Below are 17,642 nucleotides of genomic sequence, written 5' to 3' on the forward strand. Positions count from 1 at the left end.
TTTTGGAGCAAAGAATCGGGGGCATACTGTTACCAAAAGTATGGTCACTGAGGAGAATAAGATTCTTAAACGACTCTTGAAATAGTACCGAGGTGTTCACATTAGCATGGAGCTGGGCTGGAATAGTATTGATTATCTAATAAAAATGAAAGCCCTGCTATATTGGTTAAAACTATGGAATACTCATGACCATTTGGTTTAATGTGAGGGTCTGTGCGATCTGTCAACCCAGCAATCGATTACTAGACTCCCCTGATTTTCTTTTGTCAAAGAAATGTAAAAAAACTAAATGTACCCACTTATGTGGAGTAACCCTGCTAAACTGGTATCCAGTTACAAAACTATGGTGAGAAATGACTACGAGGCACTTCAAAGAAATATGAAAATCATGTGCTGATAAGAAATTAGTTGCACGATTCTTAGAGATGAAATATCATTTTACTCTGGAAAAATGTTTTGATATCCATTTTCAGAAAACTTTGAAGACCTTGAAGGTTAAACTCAGACTGGGAATATTGCCTGTGCAGCAATGTATTTCTTGCTGGTTTGTAGGCCAGTTGGGCATGTGCAAAAGCTTTATTAATTGGCATACCGTTTATTATTTATTTTATTTTAATGTGATATAGTTTTATAAACAAAAACTTTACACATAATTCAACATAGAAAAACCAGTTACACAATTTAACATAATTTACACATAAAACATAGTGTACACATAAAATTTCATTCTTATTCAAATTCAAAATTGCAACTTTCTCCCAATCAAATCAGGATCATATACACCGCTGAGACTAATTTGAGGATTTATTTCCTTGCTATTTCAGAGGTGGATTGTTCTTTAAGTTTTACTTTGACCGTATTCCATACTCTGTAAAGGGCCAGATGAAGACTTACATTCAAGGTATTGATACACATATACCAGAAATCTTTTGATTTAATGTGATCTAAATTATGCACATACTTACTATAATGCTTCATATAAATGGTACTCAGTCTGGGGCATAACATGAGGACATGTCTTGCCGTTTCGATGGCAGTTTTATTCATACATATCCTACAGAAGCGCTCTGATTTGGGAATAGCCCTTTCAGGGCCAAGGACATTTAGGACAGGAAGATGATTGATGCGTAACAATAATAGGAAACGTCTCAAGTTATCTGAAGGGCATAAGTTCAAGTATCCTTGTGCCTTTCTATAGGTGTAAAGTATATGGGATATAAACCCATAGCTGTGTAGGCTTTCAAGATGTTTGAAATTATTTTGCCAATCCCAGATTCTTAAACGCTCTCCCATTTGATATTTCAAATATTCAAAGTTCTCACTCCAATTGGGGATCCACTCAATCATCTCAAATAATAGTGTCATATCTCTTACATACTTAATCTGCTTATTCCCAATTATCTCTTCTTTCATTGTCAGCAGGAGAGGATTGCTAGTACTCATATGCATCTTAATATAGAGTTCAGCTCTTTTCTTTAAGACTAGAGCTTTTAAGGAAGGTAACCCCAATTCTAGCCTTAGTATCGCCATTGGTATTCCTTGTGGGAGGCCCAATAGCCTACGCCAAAACTTACCCTCCAATACCTGGAGCCATTCAAGATTGAGCTGGATCAGAGCTTCCAGTCCGTAAGTAACCATAGGCACCAAGCATTGAATGTAAAGTTGGCGTGCTGCCCACTCTGCTTGTAAGAGAACTGTGAGATCATAGCAGTTAATTGAGCCGCCTTTATTTCACGATTTTGTATACAGGAATGAAGATTCCCTCTAGAGTCAAATTCCACTCCTAGATATTTATAGGAATGTGTATATTGGATTTCCAAGCCTCTGATCATCATTCTCGGGCGGCTCACCTTACCATGACTATAAAGAATCAGTTCTGTTTTCATATGATTTATTATAAGTTCATTCTCCTCCGCATATTTCCAGAGCCTCTCAGCCGAGCGAGTAATCCCACTGAACGTGTGGTCAAATATCACCACATCGTCCGCGTAAGCCATGATTAAGCAATGCTGGGTACCTATTTTGGGGGGGCAGTTATGCACCTCACGTAAATATTCCGGAATGTCAGAGACAAATAGATTATACAGGATAGGTGCCGTTACACACCCCTGTTTCACCCCTCTGTTTTGCCTTATCACTCTAGTTGTAGCCCCGCTACCATCTAGCCGCAGCTGTACTGAGGTATCTTGGTGCAGGAGCTGTAGATAGTAAAGCAGTCCTTCGGGGCAGGCCATTCCCCTTAATTTCCTCCACAGTTTCTCTCTATTGATAGTGTCAAAAGCTGCCTTAAAATCAATGTATAGAGCATACCGCGGAGGGTTATTCAGAGAAAGAGCTTTATCTCTGAGACTATTCATAATCAACAGATTATGAGTAGTGGAATATCCCGTTCTAAATCCGCTTTGAAAGCGGTCCAAGATTCCCATCTTTTCTGCCCAAGTTTTTAGTTTCTGCAGAAGCAAAGAGGCAAATAATTTGCCCGAACAATCCAGCATGGAAAGCAGATGATAATTACCAGGATCCGTTCTGTTACCCCTTTTGAATACCGGTACAAGTATTGCTTTTTGCCAGGTTTCCGGGATTCTCCCCTCAATTAATACCTTTTCAAAAAGTATTTTTAGGAGATTGGCCCAGAAAACCGGGTTACTCTTCATGAGTATATTAGAGAGGCCATTCGGTCCTGGTGCACGGGAAGCTTTAAGTTTAGTGATTTTATCTATAAGTTCTTCCAGATGTACCAGGAAGGGCTTGGGGATATATATGGTTGGGCCGGAAACCTCCGCCCTATCATCTACTGTCCCGTTACGTTTCTCGAGAAAATTGACCCATTCTTCAGCGTCAATCGGATTTGTTTGAGGAGTTTCCCTGCTTCCCCTTGCCTCCCCCAGTAATGCCCAAATGTTGCGGGAATTTCTTGAGCAAATAGTTCTCACGGTTTTTTGCCAGCGTGCTAATTTTTTTGATCTTTTCCAGTATTTTAACCATGCCCTATACTGATTTTTAATCTTTTTAGTTTCAATGTGTAGATTAATCAGGGATTGTGTGTTGGCCCTGATTCTGCGTATCTCCTTTCTTAATAGACGTTTAGCATCTCTTATTACTTTATCATAGGTCTCACTCGGGCCCTGTTCTCTAATAACCAATGATGATTTTTTAGTTGCATATTTGCCTGTAGAATTGTAAATCCACCCTTCAAGGTCCTCCATAAACATGATGTGATAGTCATTGTTCCAATCACCATAGTCCTGATTTGCTCTAAGTATGTTTTTCTCGGACCATATTATTTGTGAACTAGCATGATTAATAAGCAGGCTTCCTGTTGGGGGGGATTTAATACCACTATTCAGGGTTAGGCTGAGACCATTATGATCACTCCAATCATTGTCTACTATTCTCATGTCTTTAACTAAGGATGCTACCTCAGCACTGACAAAGCAGTAGTCAAGCGGACGACACTTCACATCCACTCCCCAAGTATAGTGTCCCGGGTAGTCACTGATAGTTCGTCCATTTAGACATTCCAGATCCCAGCTCCTCATAAAACATAGCCACTTCTCCCCTTCTTTATCATTACAGTCATGCTGCATAATGGAATGCGGGTACAGGGACTTGTTATTTAACGTGCCTCCTTCTCCTTTCATAAGGCAATTAAAGTCACCTGCAATAATGATAAGGTTACTTTTACATTCATTTTTCCACGCACTCAACAGATCATGCAACCTGTCTTGAATTTGGTCACTGGCTGAGGCATCATAAGGGTTATAGAGATTGATCAACAGTAACTTGGCCCAATTATCCTTAAATAATATAGCTACTTCCACTGCTTTGATATTATCCCCCATTTCAGTGAATATTTCTCTGGAAGTTATTGATTTCCTTATCCCAATCATCAGTCCCCCATATGGTCTACCCATTTGCCCTTTTTTGGCAAGAGTATGCTACAGCTTATAGCCATCAATTACAATCGGTGCAGTTAGCCAAGTTTCTTGCAACATGAAAAAGAAGTGGTTTGTAATAAAAGTTAATGACCCATTAGTCGCCGTAAAATGTTTAAAACCCCTGGTGTTCCATGATAATACTGAACAAGTTCAGGGTTTGTTTAGAGCCCGGGGAAGCGCCTCTGCAAGCCATTTAAGAGTGTTCTGAATATCACTCATTTGAACTTGTTTCCCAACAATTGGCAGGGAATTGGTTTCACCATTGATTTGGACAGATTGCATTTTATCATTAATCAATGGATCTATATCGTGAGGGTTAACATCTACGCCTAACCCAACTTGCATCAGATAGTCTTTATATTTTCGAATCAGCTGAGCTGAGGCCAATACCGTACAATTTAATGCCGTCACATTCGGGTTAGTAGTGTGTAGAGGCTCCACAAAAGAGAAGTCCTCTGATCTGATGACTCTTAATTGAGGGATCATGTGGAGTTTTCCAAGCATAGCCGTTCGTGATAGCCATTTGCCACTAAGTTTCTGATTCAGATTCTTCACAATACAGATCTTATTTCTTTCACATTTCTCTTCTTTCATTGGCACCGAGGCTTCCTTCTCCGGGCTCACACTTTCATAGATACTAGTAACACTATTCCTTTGCGGAGTAGAGAATTGATTATCCATAATGTCTTGATTATCAGTAAGAATAGAATCTTGACTTGTGTTGCTCACCGTCGATACATCTTTGGGTTGCTCTGGCAATATCCAACTGGTAAGTGTTCCCGGGCCCTTCTTTAGTAGATTTTTCCTTTTCTGGGCCCTTCTTTTTGCTTTCCTTGATTTTTGCTGTGGCTTAGCAGTATTAGGTAAGGGTGAAGCCACCATCACTGGCACATTCCTTAGTGCAGCTCTCCTCGCAAGTCTGCGCTGTTTTTTAGTCAAGTGGGTATTTTCTTCCTTTGTAGGAGACACAGTCCCCTCAATGTTCGTGTCAATGGCTGACAATTCCGGCTCCTTTATTTCTTCGGGCTGCTCTTCATGGGCAAAGTCAATGCCCGAGCCGGGTAAGTTCAGCTGCGGAACAGTATTAGCATGTATTGTCCCACAGAGTTTTAATAGTATTTTTAGCGCAAATTGCAATGAAGACATTGACGCCTGCAACTCTGCAATAGCTTCGGAGTTCAATTGTGAAGATTCATTTAATCGATCTTCGTTATGCCTCCTGGATTCTTCAAGATCGATCAATAAATTAGGTGATTCAGAGAGTCGGCCCTTACCCGAAATCTATGATGAAGCATTTGTTGATTTTAACACTTGTGCTTCTGCTATAGGACTTACAGCTCTCTGGGAATTCTCGGTCTCAGTACTCCCCACCCTGCCAGTCAACGGGGGGGGCATTGATTTCTGTATAGAGAGACATAGATCGAGTAATGAATTGTTGTCAATATCATCAAAATGTGTCACCTCCAGGGAACGACTTCCATTATGTACTATCGATGATGTCTCCTCAGTATGTTCACAGCTACGTATACATGGGATTTTTCCAAATAAAGCAGGAATCGTTCCTCTAGTATTAACTGGAGCTTTCAAATTATTCCCCCCCCGATAAATTGGTGGCGGGTATATTTATATTGTCGGTCTTGCCTTTCCTCAGGTTATAAGAAGATTTAGCAGCGCGTGTTTTTGGAGGCATATTATCTCCAGAAAAATAAATGCAGGAGATTTTATTTATTTATGTCCAAATAATAAGTCACTCCTTACAGACTCCCACAGCTCCCAGAGGAAAAATGCGCAGTTGCTGCGCAGGCAGACTCAACCCTTTACCTATCGCCTCCCTGTCGTCCACAGGGAGTCCAACGGTCGATTTCCAGCATCAACCAGTAGGTCTGTGGACAAGAAACGCCCTCCACGGGTTCAGACCGAAGCCGACTGGTGCAGTTTTGCTGCGGTTTTCCCCAGCCTTACCCCTCGCTCTCTCCAGGTACTGGACTGCTGCCCAGCACTGTACGTGCAGGCCTGCCCTCCCGGGGCTTCAGAGGTGCTTGCGGGGGGCTCTCAAGGAACTCACCGTAATTCCCAAACACCCTCTGTCATCCGCGGTACGCTTCACCAGGTGATAGCTGCTCCCGGCGGGCCGCACATAGCCCCGACGCCTCCCGGCGCGATTCCGGGATCGCCGCCAAACTAGTTCGCTCTCTGCTCCCGTACACACCACTCCAGGCCGGCACAGCCCCGAATCGCCAAGTTGCCGGGACGCTGTAGCAGTCACTGAGCGGTCTCTTCCGTTAGAGGAGCGCACCTTCTTCCGCGTCACTGTCAAGCTGCACTGAGACCGGAACGAAAGGGTTTCAGCCGCTTCCGACAGTTACCGATAAATACCGTTTATGAACGCCACTGTTGGGTGGTGCAGGTAGGGTGTTCTGGCCTCTTAATACAGTCCTTGCCAGTCCCTTAAATGTGAGGCGGTTGCAGGGATGTCATTTGAGGATCGCAGTGGGTCGCAGCTGCTACCCCTGAGGTCTCCCTTGCTACCCCTGAGGTCTCCCTGGCTAGCCCTAAAAAAACATTTTTTTTTAAATCTAAACTCCTGGACTCTGCCATGTGGCTCTTTGTTTCTGGAGTGGGTGGCTTTCTTGTTCAGGCCTCTCAACAAAAAACAGGGGGTTCCATAGTTGTAACCCTTTGAGCAGTGACCCTAAAAAAGCACAAACCATTTGCCTTTCTGGAATTCTGCAATAATTGCTAGACTCATTAAAGGTTTATTTCAGGCACACTTCAGGGGGTGAGTCACTGATTTAGTCTGTTCTTAAACACCTCAACTCAAACTTTCATCCATCTGAGGTCGATAAATGAGTACCAGCACAGGTTGAATGATATTGTATGTATATTTCTTCTATATAAAGTGCTTAAGCGTAGGTGCCATATAATAACACATCATTATCATTTGGCCGTCTGCTTGCATTCACAGTAATTTGGTAATATGGGACTACACACACTGATATTAACGATACATATGGTGATCCATTCTTGTATGAAATATATATCACATTATAGTGATATGGAAACCATATTTTTCGTAGTGTACTTGGGAACAATGTTATGTGATGCCACTTCCTGTTTTGTCAAGGGGTGAAAGGTTGTGTTCCATCGATTCCTGTGATGTCACTTCAGGGTGGGGTCAAATTAAATAACTTCCTTTGATGTCATCAGAGGTCAAGGGTCATGTGATGTCACTTCCGCTACCCCAGGCATTACGGGGAAATTACGTCCCTGGGTGGTAAATCAGGGCTTTGCAGAAGTGGCAGACTTTGTTATGTTTTCATGGAAAAGTATCTGTCAACTCAGACACATCACTTTTCCATGATAGCACGTAGCTCTCAATCAGATCCTTGGTTCAGTAAACCGCTGTAAACTATTATGGCTTGGAATATTTCACTGGTAAATAATGGTAGGTATCACCAAAAGACACAAAGGGGATATCTTAATACTGTAAGAGACAAATACAGGTGGTGGTATCAAAGTAAAAATCGCACACCTCGTTGGAGTGAGCACATCAGCTACTCTGCATATTTGGATGACTCTAGAGGTGTTGCATCATTTAAGCATACAATTATGAGCTTTAAGTTACATGCGGTAGAACAGATTCTTGAGGGCTGCTTGTTCTCAATCACTGGGGTGAAAGGTTGTGTAAAACAGGCCACTGTGTAAATGTATTCCCCAAATCTGGACGACCTGCGATTATTTTAATCAACAGCACCACGTCTTTAAAGGTTTCTAGATTGTATTATTATCTGAGTGGAGATCTTAATCTGACTCTGGAAGTCTAGTTTGCGGGGTTGAGGACCACCAGAAGGCAACTTCCGCATGCCGCCTTAGCGTGGCGGGATGCTGCTCAGCAGTTATCCCTTACTACGCGCCCCGATGCCTGCGGTCTGCATTGCTATACAAACCTATAAACATAAACATACAAGGCCACCATTTATATTCTAATACTAGAGATTATACATTGTATTCATCAGTATACAATGAGCTTTCATGCATCAATTACATGGTGGTTTTGATGAACTGGTGTCACATTGTGGAAAAAGTAAACCGCCTTCAGGCAAAAATGCAAAAAAAACGTATGTTTCTCCCTCATGGGTAATTCGCGCCAGGACAATGTGTGTTTTTTACGGTGACAAATGCATTTTGCAACAAGAAAAATGTCTGGTGAGTCGGGGCCCAATTTGCGTGTTGCTGTTTCTGCTGCGTGATACTAGTACTTCAGTTTTGCCTCTATTGCGACACAGAAACCGTTCCCTCATCTATTGGTGCATGTACAGTATGAATGGTGTGGTGTCGGACCATCCTTCATATATACGCCCCACTCTGCACTATAGAACAGTGGGATTAAAAAAATATTATACTGAGCCCCTTTTGGATATAAATATTATTTGTGTGTACCCTCTCCCCCAAGCTATAGTTGCCTATATTTTCTATTAAAAGCAGTGACTGTAATTCTACACGGTTTGGCAAAATGTGGTCGGGTATTGGGAAGGACTGATGAAGTCAACAGTTCCTTTAGGAAAAGGGTTACAATTGACTAAATGTTGTGAGGTGCCTACACAAACCTCAATAGTTTTAAACGTGGAGAATACATTGTGCCATGCAGGCGGAGGAAGGCGGGTCAATGGAAATGAATCCAAGCTGCGGCCTACATTCCTGCAGATCCACAATATGTTTTTAGCTGTTCTCAGGTTCGTGCTGTTTAGTGTCTACAATTGTACCCGTATCCCTCTCCCACTCCTCACTTGTGGTTTCTGAGTTGGCTTCCGAAGGCTCGTCTGAAGAAGTCTCCAAAGGTTTCTCTCTCCAGGCTCTTGGGTTCTTCTTTTTCACCGTCTTGCCCTTTTGTTTGAAGAGATAGGGCCGAGCTCCCCCGGAGGCCACTTTGCCAGTAAGGCTATATTCCTGGCAGCGGGGACTCCGGGGAGCCCACCCCAAACCAGGGAAAAGCTGCAGCAGAAAAACCCTGGGTAGTTTCAGGTGCGTTGGTCTGTTCAAATAAGTATTCGCAATCCTTCTTGGAATACTACTCAGCAAATGGGTAATTCACAATCCTTCTTGGAATCCCACTTCTTTAGAGTACTACATTTACCAGAATGCACTTGGGTGCAATGTCTAAGCTTTGGAAAAGATTCCAAGAACTCCGTGAGCAAGGTTAAGTAAAATAAACAGAAGGAGGGGTTACACAGGTCAGAGGAAGCATACAACTCAGGGGGCACGAGTTGAAGTGACAGCTGCTTGGAAAAGCGTGTGTTGAAAAGAACTGCAGATAGCAAGTCCCCGCTCGCTGAGTAAAAAAAAATCCCCAGAGCGAACGCAGGTGTCTGCTGACTCCAGCAAAATAACAAACACACACGCTGGGCGATTAACAAGAAAATGAGGGCAGGGAAAGGTCCAAATTAAAGAAGAAATATTCCCCACAGGAAGCGCGGTGGCAAAATGTACGATAAAGGCAGGCAGAAAAACAATGGAAAGACAAATGGGAAGAAAAACAAGGAGTAGCACGAGACAGGAGCACTGTCAACTAGCGTTGGGAAAGAAATCAGTTGCAACGCACGGTTGCCACACCTGACAGTTAATTATAGCCTCTGTTCCAGCGAGGCTAGAACGTAACGTCCAGATAAAGGAGGAGCTCAGTCCTTCTTCCATTGTTTCCATCTCTTCCACAGGCTCCATGGGTGTTTCATGACAGCTGTAAAGGTCACGTGGTTTACATAATGCTAGTGGTGTGTCAGAGGTGCAGTTTAAGTATGTGCCCTCAGGGATATGTTGATAGATTTCCAAACATTAATGTCCAGTGTTTGCAGCGTTCGTGAGTTGATCAGCAGAGTAGGTTTTATCTATTAGTATAATTATAAAAGCGCGGACCCAGGATTCAAACCCGTGTTACTCTCTTGCTTCCAAGACGAGCGTGTTGCCACAGAGCTTGCACCCCAGGCAAGTAGGCAGGATGTTTCTGCCTTTGGTTTAATGTCAGGTGTATCTTAACTTCCAGTACGCTTTTCAAGCTGGCCAATTTCAAAGTGAAGGTCTTGTTGCCTACTTTTGATGCTGATTTTTGACTGGGTGATGGGAGTGCATTTCGTTTTCCTTATCTGGCCAGAGAGCAGGAAGTGGCCAGCGAGCAGGATGTTTTCTGATTAGGACCGTGGCTGACCTTCACATTTTTAGGGTGGGGTTGTTGATGTAGACTAGGCTCGGTGCGCCGAATGCTTTGTGGGTAGAGAACTACAAAGTAGGGGTGTGCGAAAAATACATTTCACGGCTATAATTTGGAGGAATTCATACTTTATTCACTTTCAAAACTTGAAAAATTGTCAAAAAAAGACATCAAAAATACAAAATGTGGGCATTTTTTTAATTGACTTTCCACTTAAAGTAAAAAATCAAGTAAACAGTTGGAATCGATTTACATGAGTGTTCCACTTACATTGCTTAAAGGAAAACCTGGCAACAGTACTGGAAGTGTAGCTTCTCTTCAACCTACGTGAGAAATGATAACTTAATTGGATGACAACATCTTCAACAAGAGCCCATCTGACTTTGTATTTGCAGTTTTGCAGGTGTTGACAACTGCAAAACCAATTTTTGGGAAGTTTATGCACCCAAAATATCCAGATTACATTTATTTCCAGCGGGGGAAAGGGTGCGGGAGTTGGCACCCACAGGGTGGACCCTGCATCATCTGAGAAGCCTGCTGAGAGGCCCGCACACCTGACTTGGCCACTGGCACCTCCCATCAGCATTCAAATTCTCCTGCCTTCCCCTGCCAGTGTGAAGCCCGCGGGGAAAGGGTGCGGGAGTTAGCACTTTCAGAGTGGACCCTGGATCAGCTGAGAGGCTCGCACACTTGACTTGGCCACGGGCCCCTACCACCAGCACTCAAATTCTCCTGCCTTCCCCCGCCGGGGTGAAGCCTGCGTGTGAAAGGGTGCAGGAGTTGGCACTCGCAGGGAGGACCCTGCATCAGCTGAGGGGCCTGCACACCTGTCTTGGCCACGGGCCCCTCCCAACGGCACTCAAATTCTCCTGCCTTCCTCGCCAGGGTGAAGGGAAAAGGTGCAGGAGTTGTCGCTCTCAGGGTGTTAGCAGCGAGCATGGAGCAGAACTTTTTGGCCCCTCTGTGATTCAACTGATAATGGGACTCACTCTCACCGCCGAAGTCGTCGCAGCCCATGGAGGTCGTGCTTGAGACAAGAGAACATTTCAGCGACGGATCTGGCTGGATACGAGAAAAAGGCAAGGAGGAGTCCAGTAACGCTGCACTTTAGTGCTGGTTCTGTTAAAAGGAGCTCAATCAGGTCCAATTAGGCTACAACAGAAGGTGACTTGTGAAGTACAGTACCCCCTCATTGCACTCTCTAAAAGATATTCTTTGTTGACTCTTCTGGTTGCTGGTTCAATCTTTGAGATGTCTTCCCCTGACTGGCCTGTGTTGCCCACAGCATTAGACCTGGCACCTCCAACTAAATGGAACTTGCTGACTGTTAAAAGACTAATCCCGGTAATAGCTTCGTAAACTGCTTTTCCCTCTGCGATATGTGCTGCGGGACCACGTGGAATCTTTTTCGCTTATAAGCGAAATACATCGATTTTGGGCTCATTCAATGAACTGAATGAAACATCCCTCACTATCATAAGTCATTTAACACAACAATACAATTGCCAAGCGAAAGGAAACCAGGGTCACGAACCTTGGGCCGATTAACGGATTTGATCAACTAACTACAACCATGGCTGGAAATATTGTACTGACTACCCAGACCATTGCCCAAACTGCTGGGCACTGCACTCACACCACTGACCTTGGGTCTGTAATAACCACAGCCACCTCTCACCCTATTCTGTGTTGGCAAGAGTACTCCCATCTAACGGCTACCATGGGAAAAGTAGCTTCAAGCAGGTCAAAGGCCCCCTCGGTAGCTAAGCTGGGTGCCGCTGAGCACACACAGCACCTGCAGACAAAACCCAATGGCACTCCGCCGGATAAAGATCCTTGTTTGTCGGGAAATGTGGCTGGCCAGCTCCAGGGGGTGTTGGAGGGAGCATCCAAACATGTAGGTCCTGAGACAGGGACATCCCTTTCCCATCCTGTGAACAAGTGGGGAACATTGTGTCTGTGCAAATCAACGAGGTGGGCCCAGTGCCCACAGGCTGCTAATGTAGTATTGTTCTTGTCAAACTCTGCATCTTAAAGAAACTGGTTTTATGACTGGTTGATTCTGTCTGGAAGGGACTGAAAAAGGGGGATCTACAGCAAGCCCAAGAAAATTAGAAAAAGGCTCTAAATTCTTTGGCAGAAGACTGCTGTCTTCTGAACCCCCCCCCCCCAGTGAGATTATAATGACTGTAGTCTCCAAAATCACTAGGGGTGGGAAGAGGGTGAAGGGATCGCCCACCAGGAACAGCTTCAGCACCAACTCCACATGTGTAATGGCACCTGTGGTTAAAGGGCTCCTATTTACAAAGCATTACCTTGACGGTAACCATCATGGGGGTGATCTAAAGCTAGCTCCCTTGACTTTGCTGCAGAATATCAGCTTGGATGCTACAAGGGTGCCCAGTTGCAAACCCATATGTGACAATGCAGGAAGAAGCAGAGACTATGCAAGCATCACCTCCACCACCCCCAATGTAAAAGATAATAGGCAAACATCATTCCAAACAGGGCGGTATTTATATTTGCATAGGGTCCCCAAACTGGCATTTACTGCTCGTGAATCTAGGGAAACATTGGTCAACAAATGTATATATTGGATCCGGACAACGAGGGGATGTCGCTTTGCTTCATGACCAAATTCACAGTTGTACCAGGGTTTGTCAGCAGGGGAGTAATACCCTCAACTCTATTCGAATTGTCTTTAGGGATTGAAGCTCTGCTAAAGGTATACTGTGTTTTCTAGAAAAATATTAATCCCTGGGGAATATTTCGATTGAACACAGTGGTTTCAGCATGCCTAATGTCCCAGGGAGGCCAGTGCTCTTGGGATGGCATGCAATACCACTTGGGAAAAGGTCTATAGAAGATAGCCCTTGGTTGAGATCCCACTGGAATCAGATTAATTGACAGACAATGCCTCTATCCCCTGTTACCCTGCTACCAACCCAGTTCTGTCTGGATAGGCCATATTTGGATCTTTGGGTTTCCATGTATTTAAACTGAGTGACTGATGTTTGAATATTTGCAAAGTTTTATATGTTTTGTGCAAAACCTGTATGACCCATCGCTGAAATAAATCTACTAAGCATTTACTGATTTGTAAGGAATTATTGTAAATTATAATAACATGAACATATGAGTTTTGTCATGCTTGAGCCCACGTTTGAAGAAGGATGCCTAACATCAATTTGTCTGTAAATGGCCTGCGTGTGGCTCGTGGTCATAATAGTGTCCATGTTTGACCGATTCTGTGGTTAGCATAGCTATCACAAAATATGACTATAAAGTAGCAGAGGGTGACATAAAGTGCTATCTTGCTTACACCCTTCACAATCTCTTTTTCAGAAAATAAAGCTTTGAACACATATTGCTGCTCCTAAATTAGAGAGCATGTACCTCTTTCAGACATACAGGTGAAAAGAAGGGATACAAGCGAAAAGATACAATACAAGTAGAATTTGCAAATCACTCCAAAATATGCACGTCTTCCAAAAGCACCCGATGATGAGTATCTTTCACATGTCTGAAGCATCGCTGCAATATTTTGACTGAATATAAATCAATTGGCGGCACCCTACATTTTTCACCAAATTAAAATATCAAGCATCAATTATAAGAGACATTGGAATTAATTGGGGAACATTGCCTGTCACGATGAACTTATATATTCTATTGACAATACAAAATGCCAATCTAGTAAAAATAAAATCAGTTACCTGTAGAGCTTAAGCGTGACAGTTCCATAAACCGTAGCATAGCCCAAAAGCCGAACCCATCGAAGAAGAATACAGCGGAATGTGCTTGGCTCAAAATACAAAATTACAACCTAGAAGAAAGAGAAGAGGAGACAATCAGAACATATTTAATACTGTAACATGTACAGTGACATATTATACTCAGTCCTGTTCAGAACGTTTTTTTTAATGTGTGGTTAGTAGATATCAACATTAAAATGCTCTTTTCTACCCTCTTTGTGCATTTGTGGGAATAAGGTAGTGTTTTTGCCCATTTCAATGTGCATCTAAATTCACAAACGGAATGAGCGTTGAAATAAACAGAAAACAAACGTGCAACACAGGAGGACATTTTGGAAGTGTGTCAGCAGCAGTAGGAATAGTCGACGTCATTGTGAAATGCTCTCCAAGCACTCACATGGCTGGTGAGAGTTTGCCATACCTTAGTGTCAGTAGAATGATCAGCCCCCAAGACAGGCTGAGGTGGTCCCCTTTGTGTCTAAGGTGACCGCTGCATTTCTCACAGTAGTGCAAGTGAAAGAACACTCCTTGTGCGCACTGTTTTCAACGTTAGTCCTTTTTTATGAGATCTGCCCCTTGGTCTTGTCTTTCTTTAAAAAAATATCTTTGTTAAGTAGAACCGTTACATATTAGTTCAAACACGGCGCATCTCTTATTTTTGCCAGATTGTATCTTGATCGTTGACAGTGAGTGAGGTTCCAATAATTTAACAGCATGTGCCCATCAATAAAATGAAAACTAGACACCAACTACGTTTGCTACACTCACAAACAACTGGTGAAATTAGGAACCAATTAGACAGTGTATTTTAGTCAAGACAAATGGACTCAGGAGATGCAAATGACTCGTCCATTTTTCTCTTCAAGTTTAGCTGGACACAGCATCATGTTTACAAATAAAGGATCCTCTCAGAATAGGAAATTAGGCAAGGAGATAGTTTCAACATTTTTATCATTGTCAAAAATCCCCAACCTCCGCCAAAAAACACTTCATTAAATTAAAACAAATGGTTGTTTTAATGTGCTGCATGTATCATTTCTGCTGTGTTGTCACCTTTATCTAACTCTTCTTTAGATCCACATGGTTATTCCTGGGGACGGGTGTATACCTCTGAACTAGGATATGAACTTTCTAAAGGCAAAAAAAGGTGACACCAAAGGTTATCGCTATAATTAGTTGCATACTTTACTTAATGGTATGCTCCAAGAATGCTTTTGGCCATCAAAAGACAGAAGAGCTTCATGTTATGCTACTAGCTCAATGATATGGGATGAATAATCCATACATTGATGTCAGTGATGACGTCAGACCATTGACATCATATCACCACATACGCACAGTCACTTTTGAGCTCACTCTATGAGAGACAGAAGTCATTATGACTACCGATAACAACATGATTGCCTGTTGGTCCATATGTTCCTCACTGGAAAATTAGCCAGTGCAATATGAATCCCTCCATCTCATGAATATTAATTTCCCAGCTGCAAAGTGATACACTTTTCAGTACTCTTCGGTCCCAGGAATGTTCATTCATTTGTGTCAGCGGGTTGTCCCCTCAAAGCTAGCCTACAGGGTATATTTGTATGCGTAAAAAAAAAGTCTGGACATACAAGTAGCTCCACATGTGTCGGTCCATGGGTTTAATGGTGTACGAAGTTGCAAGACTTCGCTTACGCATATTTTATGAAGACGTGCACAAAACCTTGCAAACTGGACACGCCAGCAAATATCCACACAATCGTGTTTGCGTGTATTTAGGCTCCACAGGTGTTATGGGGCCCTGTCCGGATCACTGGACGGCCCCCTGTGAGTGCCGGGAGCACCCGACACCGACCATCCGTGCTGTGTTCACGCAGCAGACAAAGGATTGGGGGTCACCCCACTCGCCCCGGAGCACCGGAGCAACTCGGGTGGCTGAGGGCACCCAGGACACAGCAGCCCCGGCTTTGGTGGCACCCAGGCCGGGGTGTACCATTCAGCCACGATCACATGGCTCAGCAGCATATAGGGCGGCGTTGCCCAGCAGGGGCACCGACCTCGTGGAGGACCCCGTCCCTGGGCCTCCTCCACACGGTGCTGCACCAGCAGGGTGCACACAAAGAACTACACTGGAGTCAGGATCACATAGACTGACGAGCCGGAAGCGGCTTGTTCTCTTTATTCACTTGGGCACATGTCTCCCCCATGTGACCAGGACAACACACTCGGAGATACCATGTCTCCCAAAAGGGGTGACATGCAACACTCCTCCTTTTTCATAACAACAAAATAAATGGAACATCAGAACCTAATACACGCAATAACACTCCAAACCATAAATTCCACACATACGCACCCTTTATTAAACTGGGTGAGTGGGTCCAACATCACTGAACGGCACCGGTGAGAGCTCCTGGCACCACATCAAGCATTCCATATACACAAAAGTACACTCTATGACGCTGCCCACTGACAAGGCCATTTTCAGCAAGCCTGTGGCTGCAGGCTCCCAGTCTTCATGGGGATGTCGATGATGTCCATCTTGCGTGCTCGTGGATTGGCAAGAAACCAGTTAGTGCCCTCAACAGTGGTCTTCTAGGACAGTTGCTCCACAGTCGGAAACCGGCAAAGCCGCACCTGGGGAATCCAGGGGCCACATCGGCCTGGTCCATAGCTCGCAATACTCGGCTAACAGATGGGCACACAGTTTGGGGTGGGTACACACGCTTCTGGACACGCAGGGCCATGCTGGTTAGGTTCACCAGTGGGGTAGGCTCCCTGCTACAGTGCACTGGTGGCCGAACACCAGACTGCTCCTTTCACGTCCTCCTTTTCGGGGCTGCTGGCAAAATGACACTGGTGCAGCGCCCTTCATCTGGCCTTCTTCCCTGTTGCTCTGGGGCTACAGGGCATTCTACCTTCCCTCTTCAGGGTACTCCCGGCTTGCTGAACATATGTTCATTTATATGCCTCCCCACCCCGCATGATGATGGCTACGTACGCACATGATGGCAGACGGCAGAGGTGCTGTTGGGAATGCCGTCCTCGCCACCCTTACCCTCTTTGATGCCACGGGCTGAATACTTGCAGGACTGCTGTGTGGCAGGGTACCCGTAACTCCCTCCGAAGACTGTTGTCCGCCGATGGGACACTGGTGACCAGTTGTCTGGGTCACTTATCCTTTTCCGCTCCCCCAGTCAGGAGTTTCTTTCACCTGGGAGGGCGCAAAAGCACTCAAACGAGCTGCAACCCCCTTCTTCCTCTTGGGAGTCACACCCTTTGGCTCTGGGGTGGCGACTCGATGTTCAGCCCACTGGCGTTCGCCAGCTCCTGCATGGTGGGCAAAGCGTGATGTTGCTCATGGCTGGAGTCTGCAGGACCCCCCGTCTTTCTTCCTGTGTCGTCTCTAGCCAACCTGGCCACCATGGGGCCCGGGATGTTTTGGGGCCATGGGCAGTATCAGCCAGAGACAGCAGGAGGTCCACAGGCATTTTCCTTCTCACCCACCTTTCACGGGCTACTGATGGGCTTCCACGCCCAACTGTGGTGCCCATGGTTAGTGGGCCTTCAGGGCTGATGACATCTGGAGGTGAGGGCCTGGGCCCATTAGGGATGCCAGGCCTCCTCTCCTCCACTGCACCAGGGAATACCGCGTACAATGGCACGGCACCACAATGCTTCCACTGTGTGCGATGGCCCTGAGCTCTCTTTTCCCTGTTTCATACAAGCCAATGTTTTTTTTTTTTTTCGGGTTTGTCTTTGGCC

The 17,642-nt window shown here is 44.6% G+C and overlaps 1 protein-coding gene across 1 annotated transcript in view; it reads right to left on the reverse strand.

Moving 5' to 3' along the window:
* GPR158 (G protein-coupled receptor 158) overlaps positions 1-17,642 on the reverse strand; it is a 1,740,927-nt gene that overhangs the window by 274,119 nt on the left and 1,449,166 nt on the right. The window contains exon 6 of the mRNA XM_069648157.1: positions 13,857-13,966. Within this exon, the coding sequence (XP_069504258.1) occupies positions 13,857-13,966 (110 nt within the window). The remainder of the gene's footprint in view (positions 1-13,856; positions 13,967-17,642) is intronic.

The sequence above is a fragment of the Ambystoma mexicanum genome, chromosome 2q (assembly GCF_040938575.1).
Source record: "Ambystoma mexicanum isolate Mex_15411 chromosome 2q, UKY_AmexF1_1, whole genome shotgun sequence".
NCBI classification, from domain to species: Eukaryota; Metazoa; Chordata; class Amphibia; order Caudata; family Ambystomatidae; genus Ambystoma; species Ambystoma mexicanum.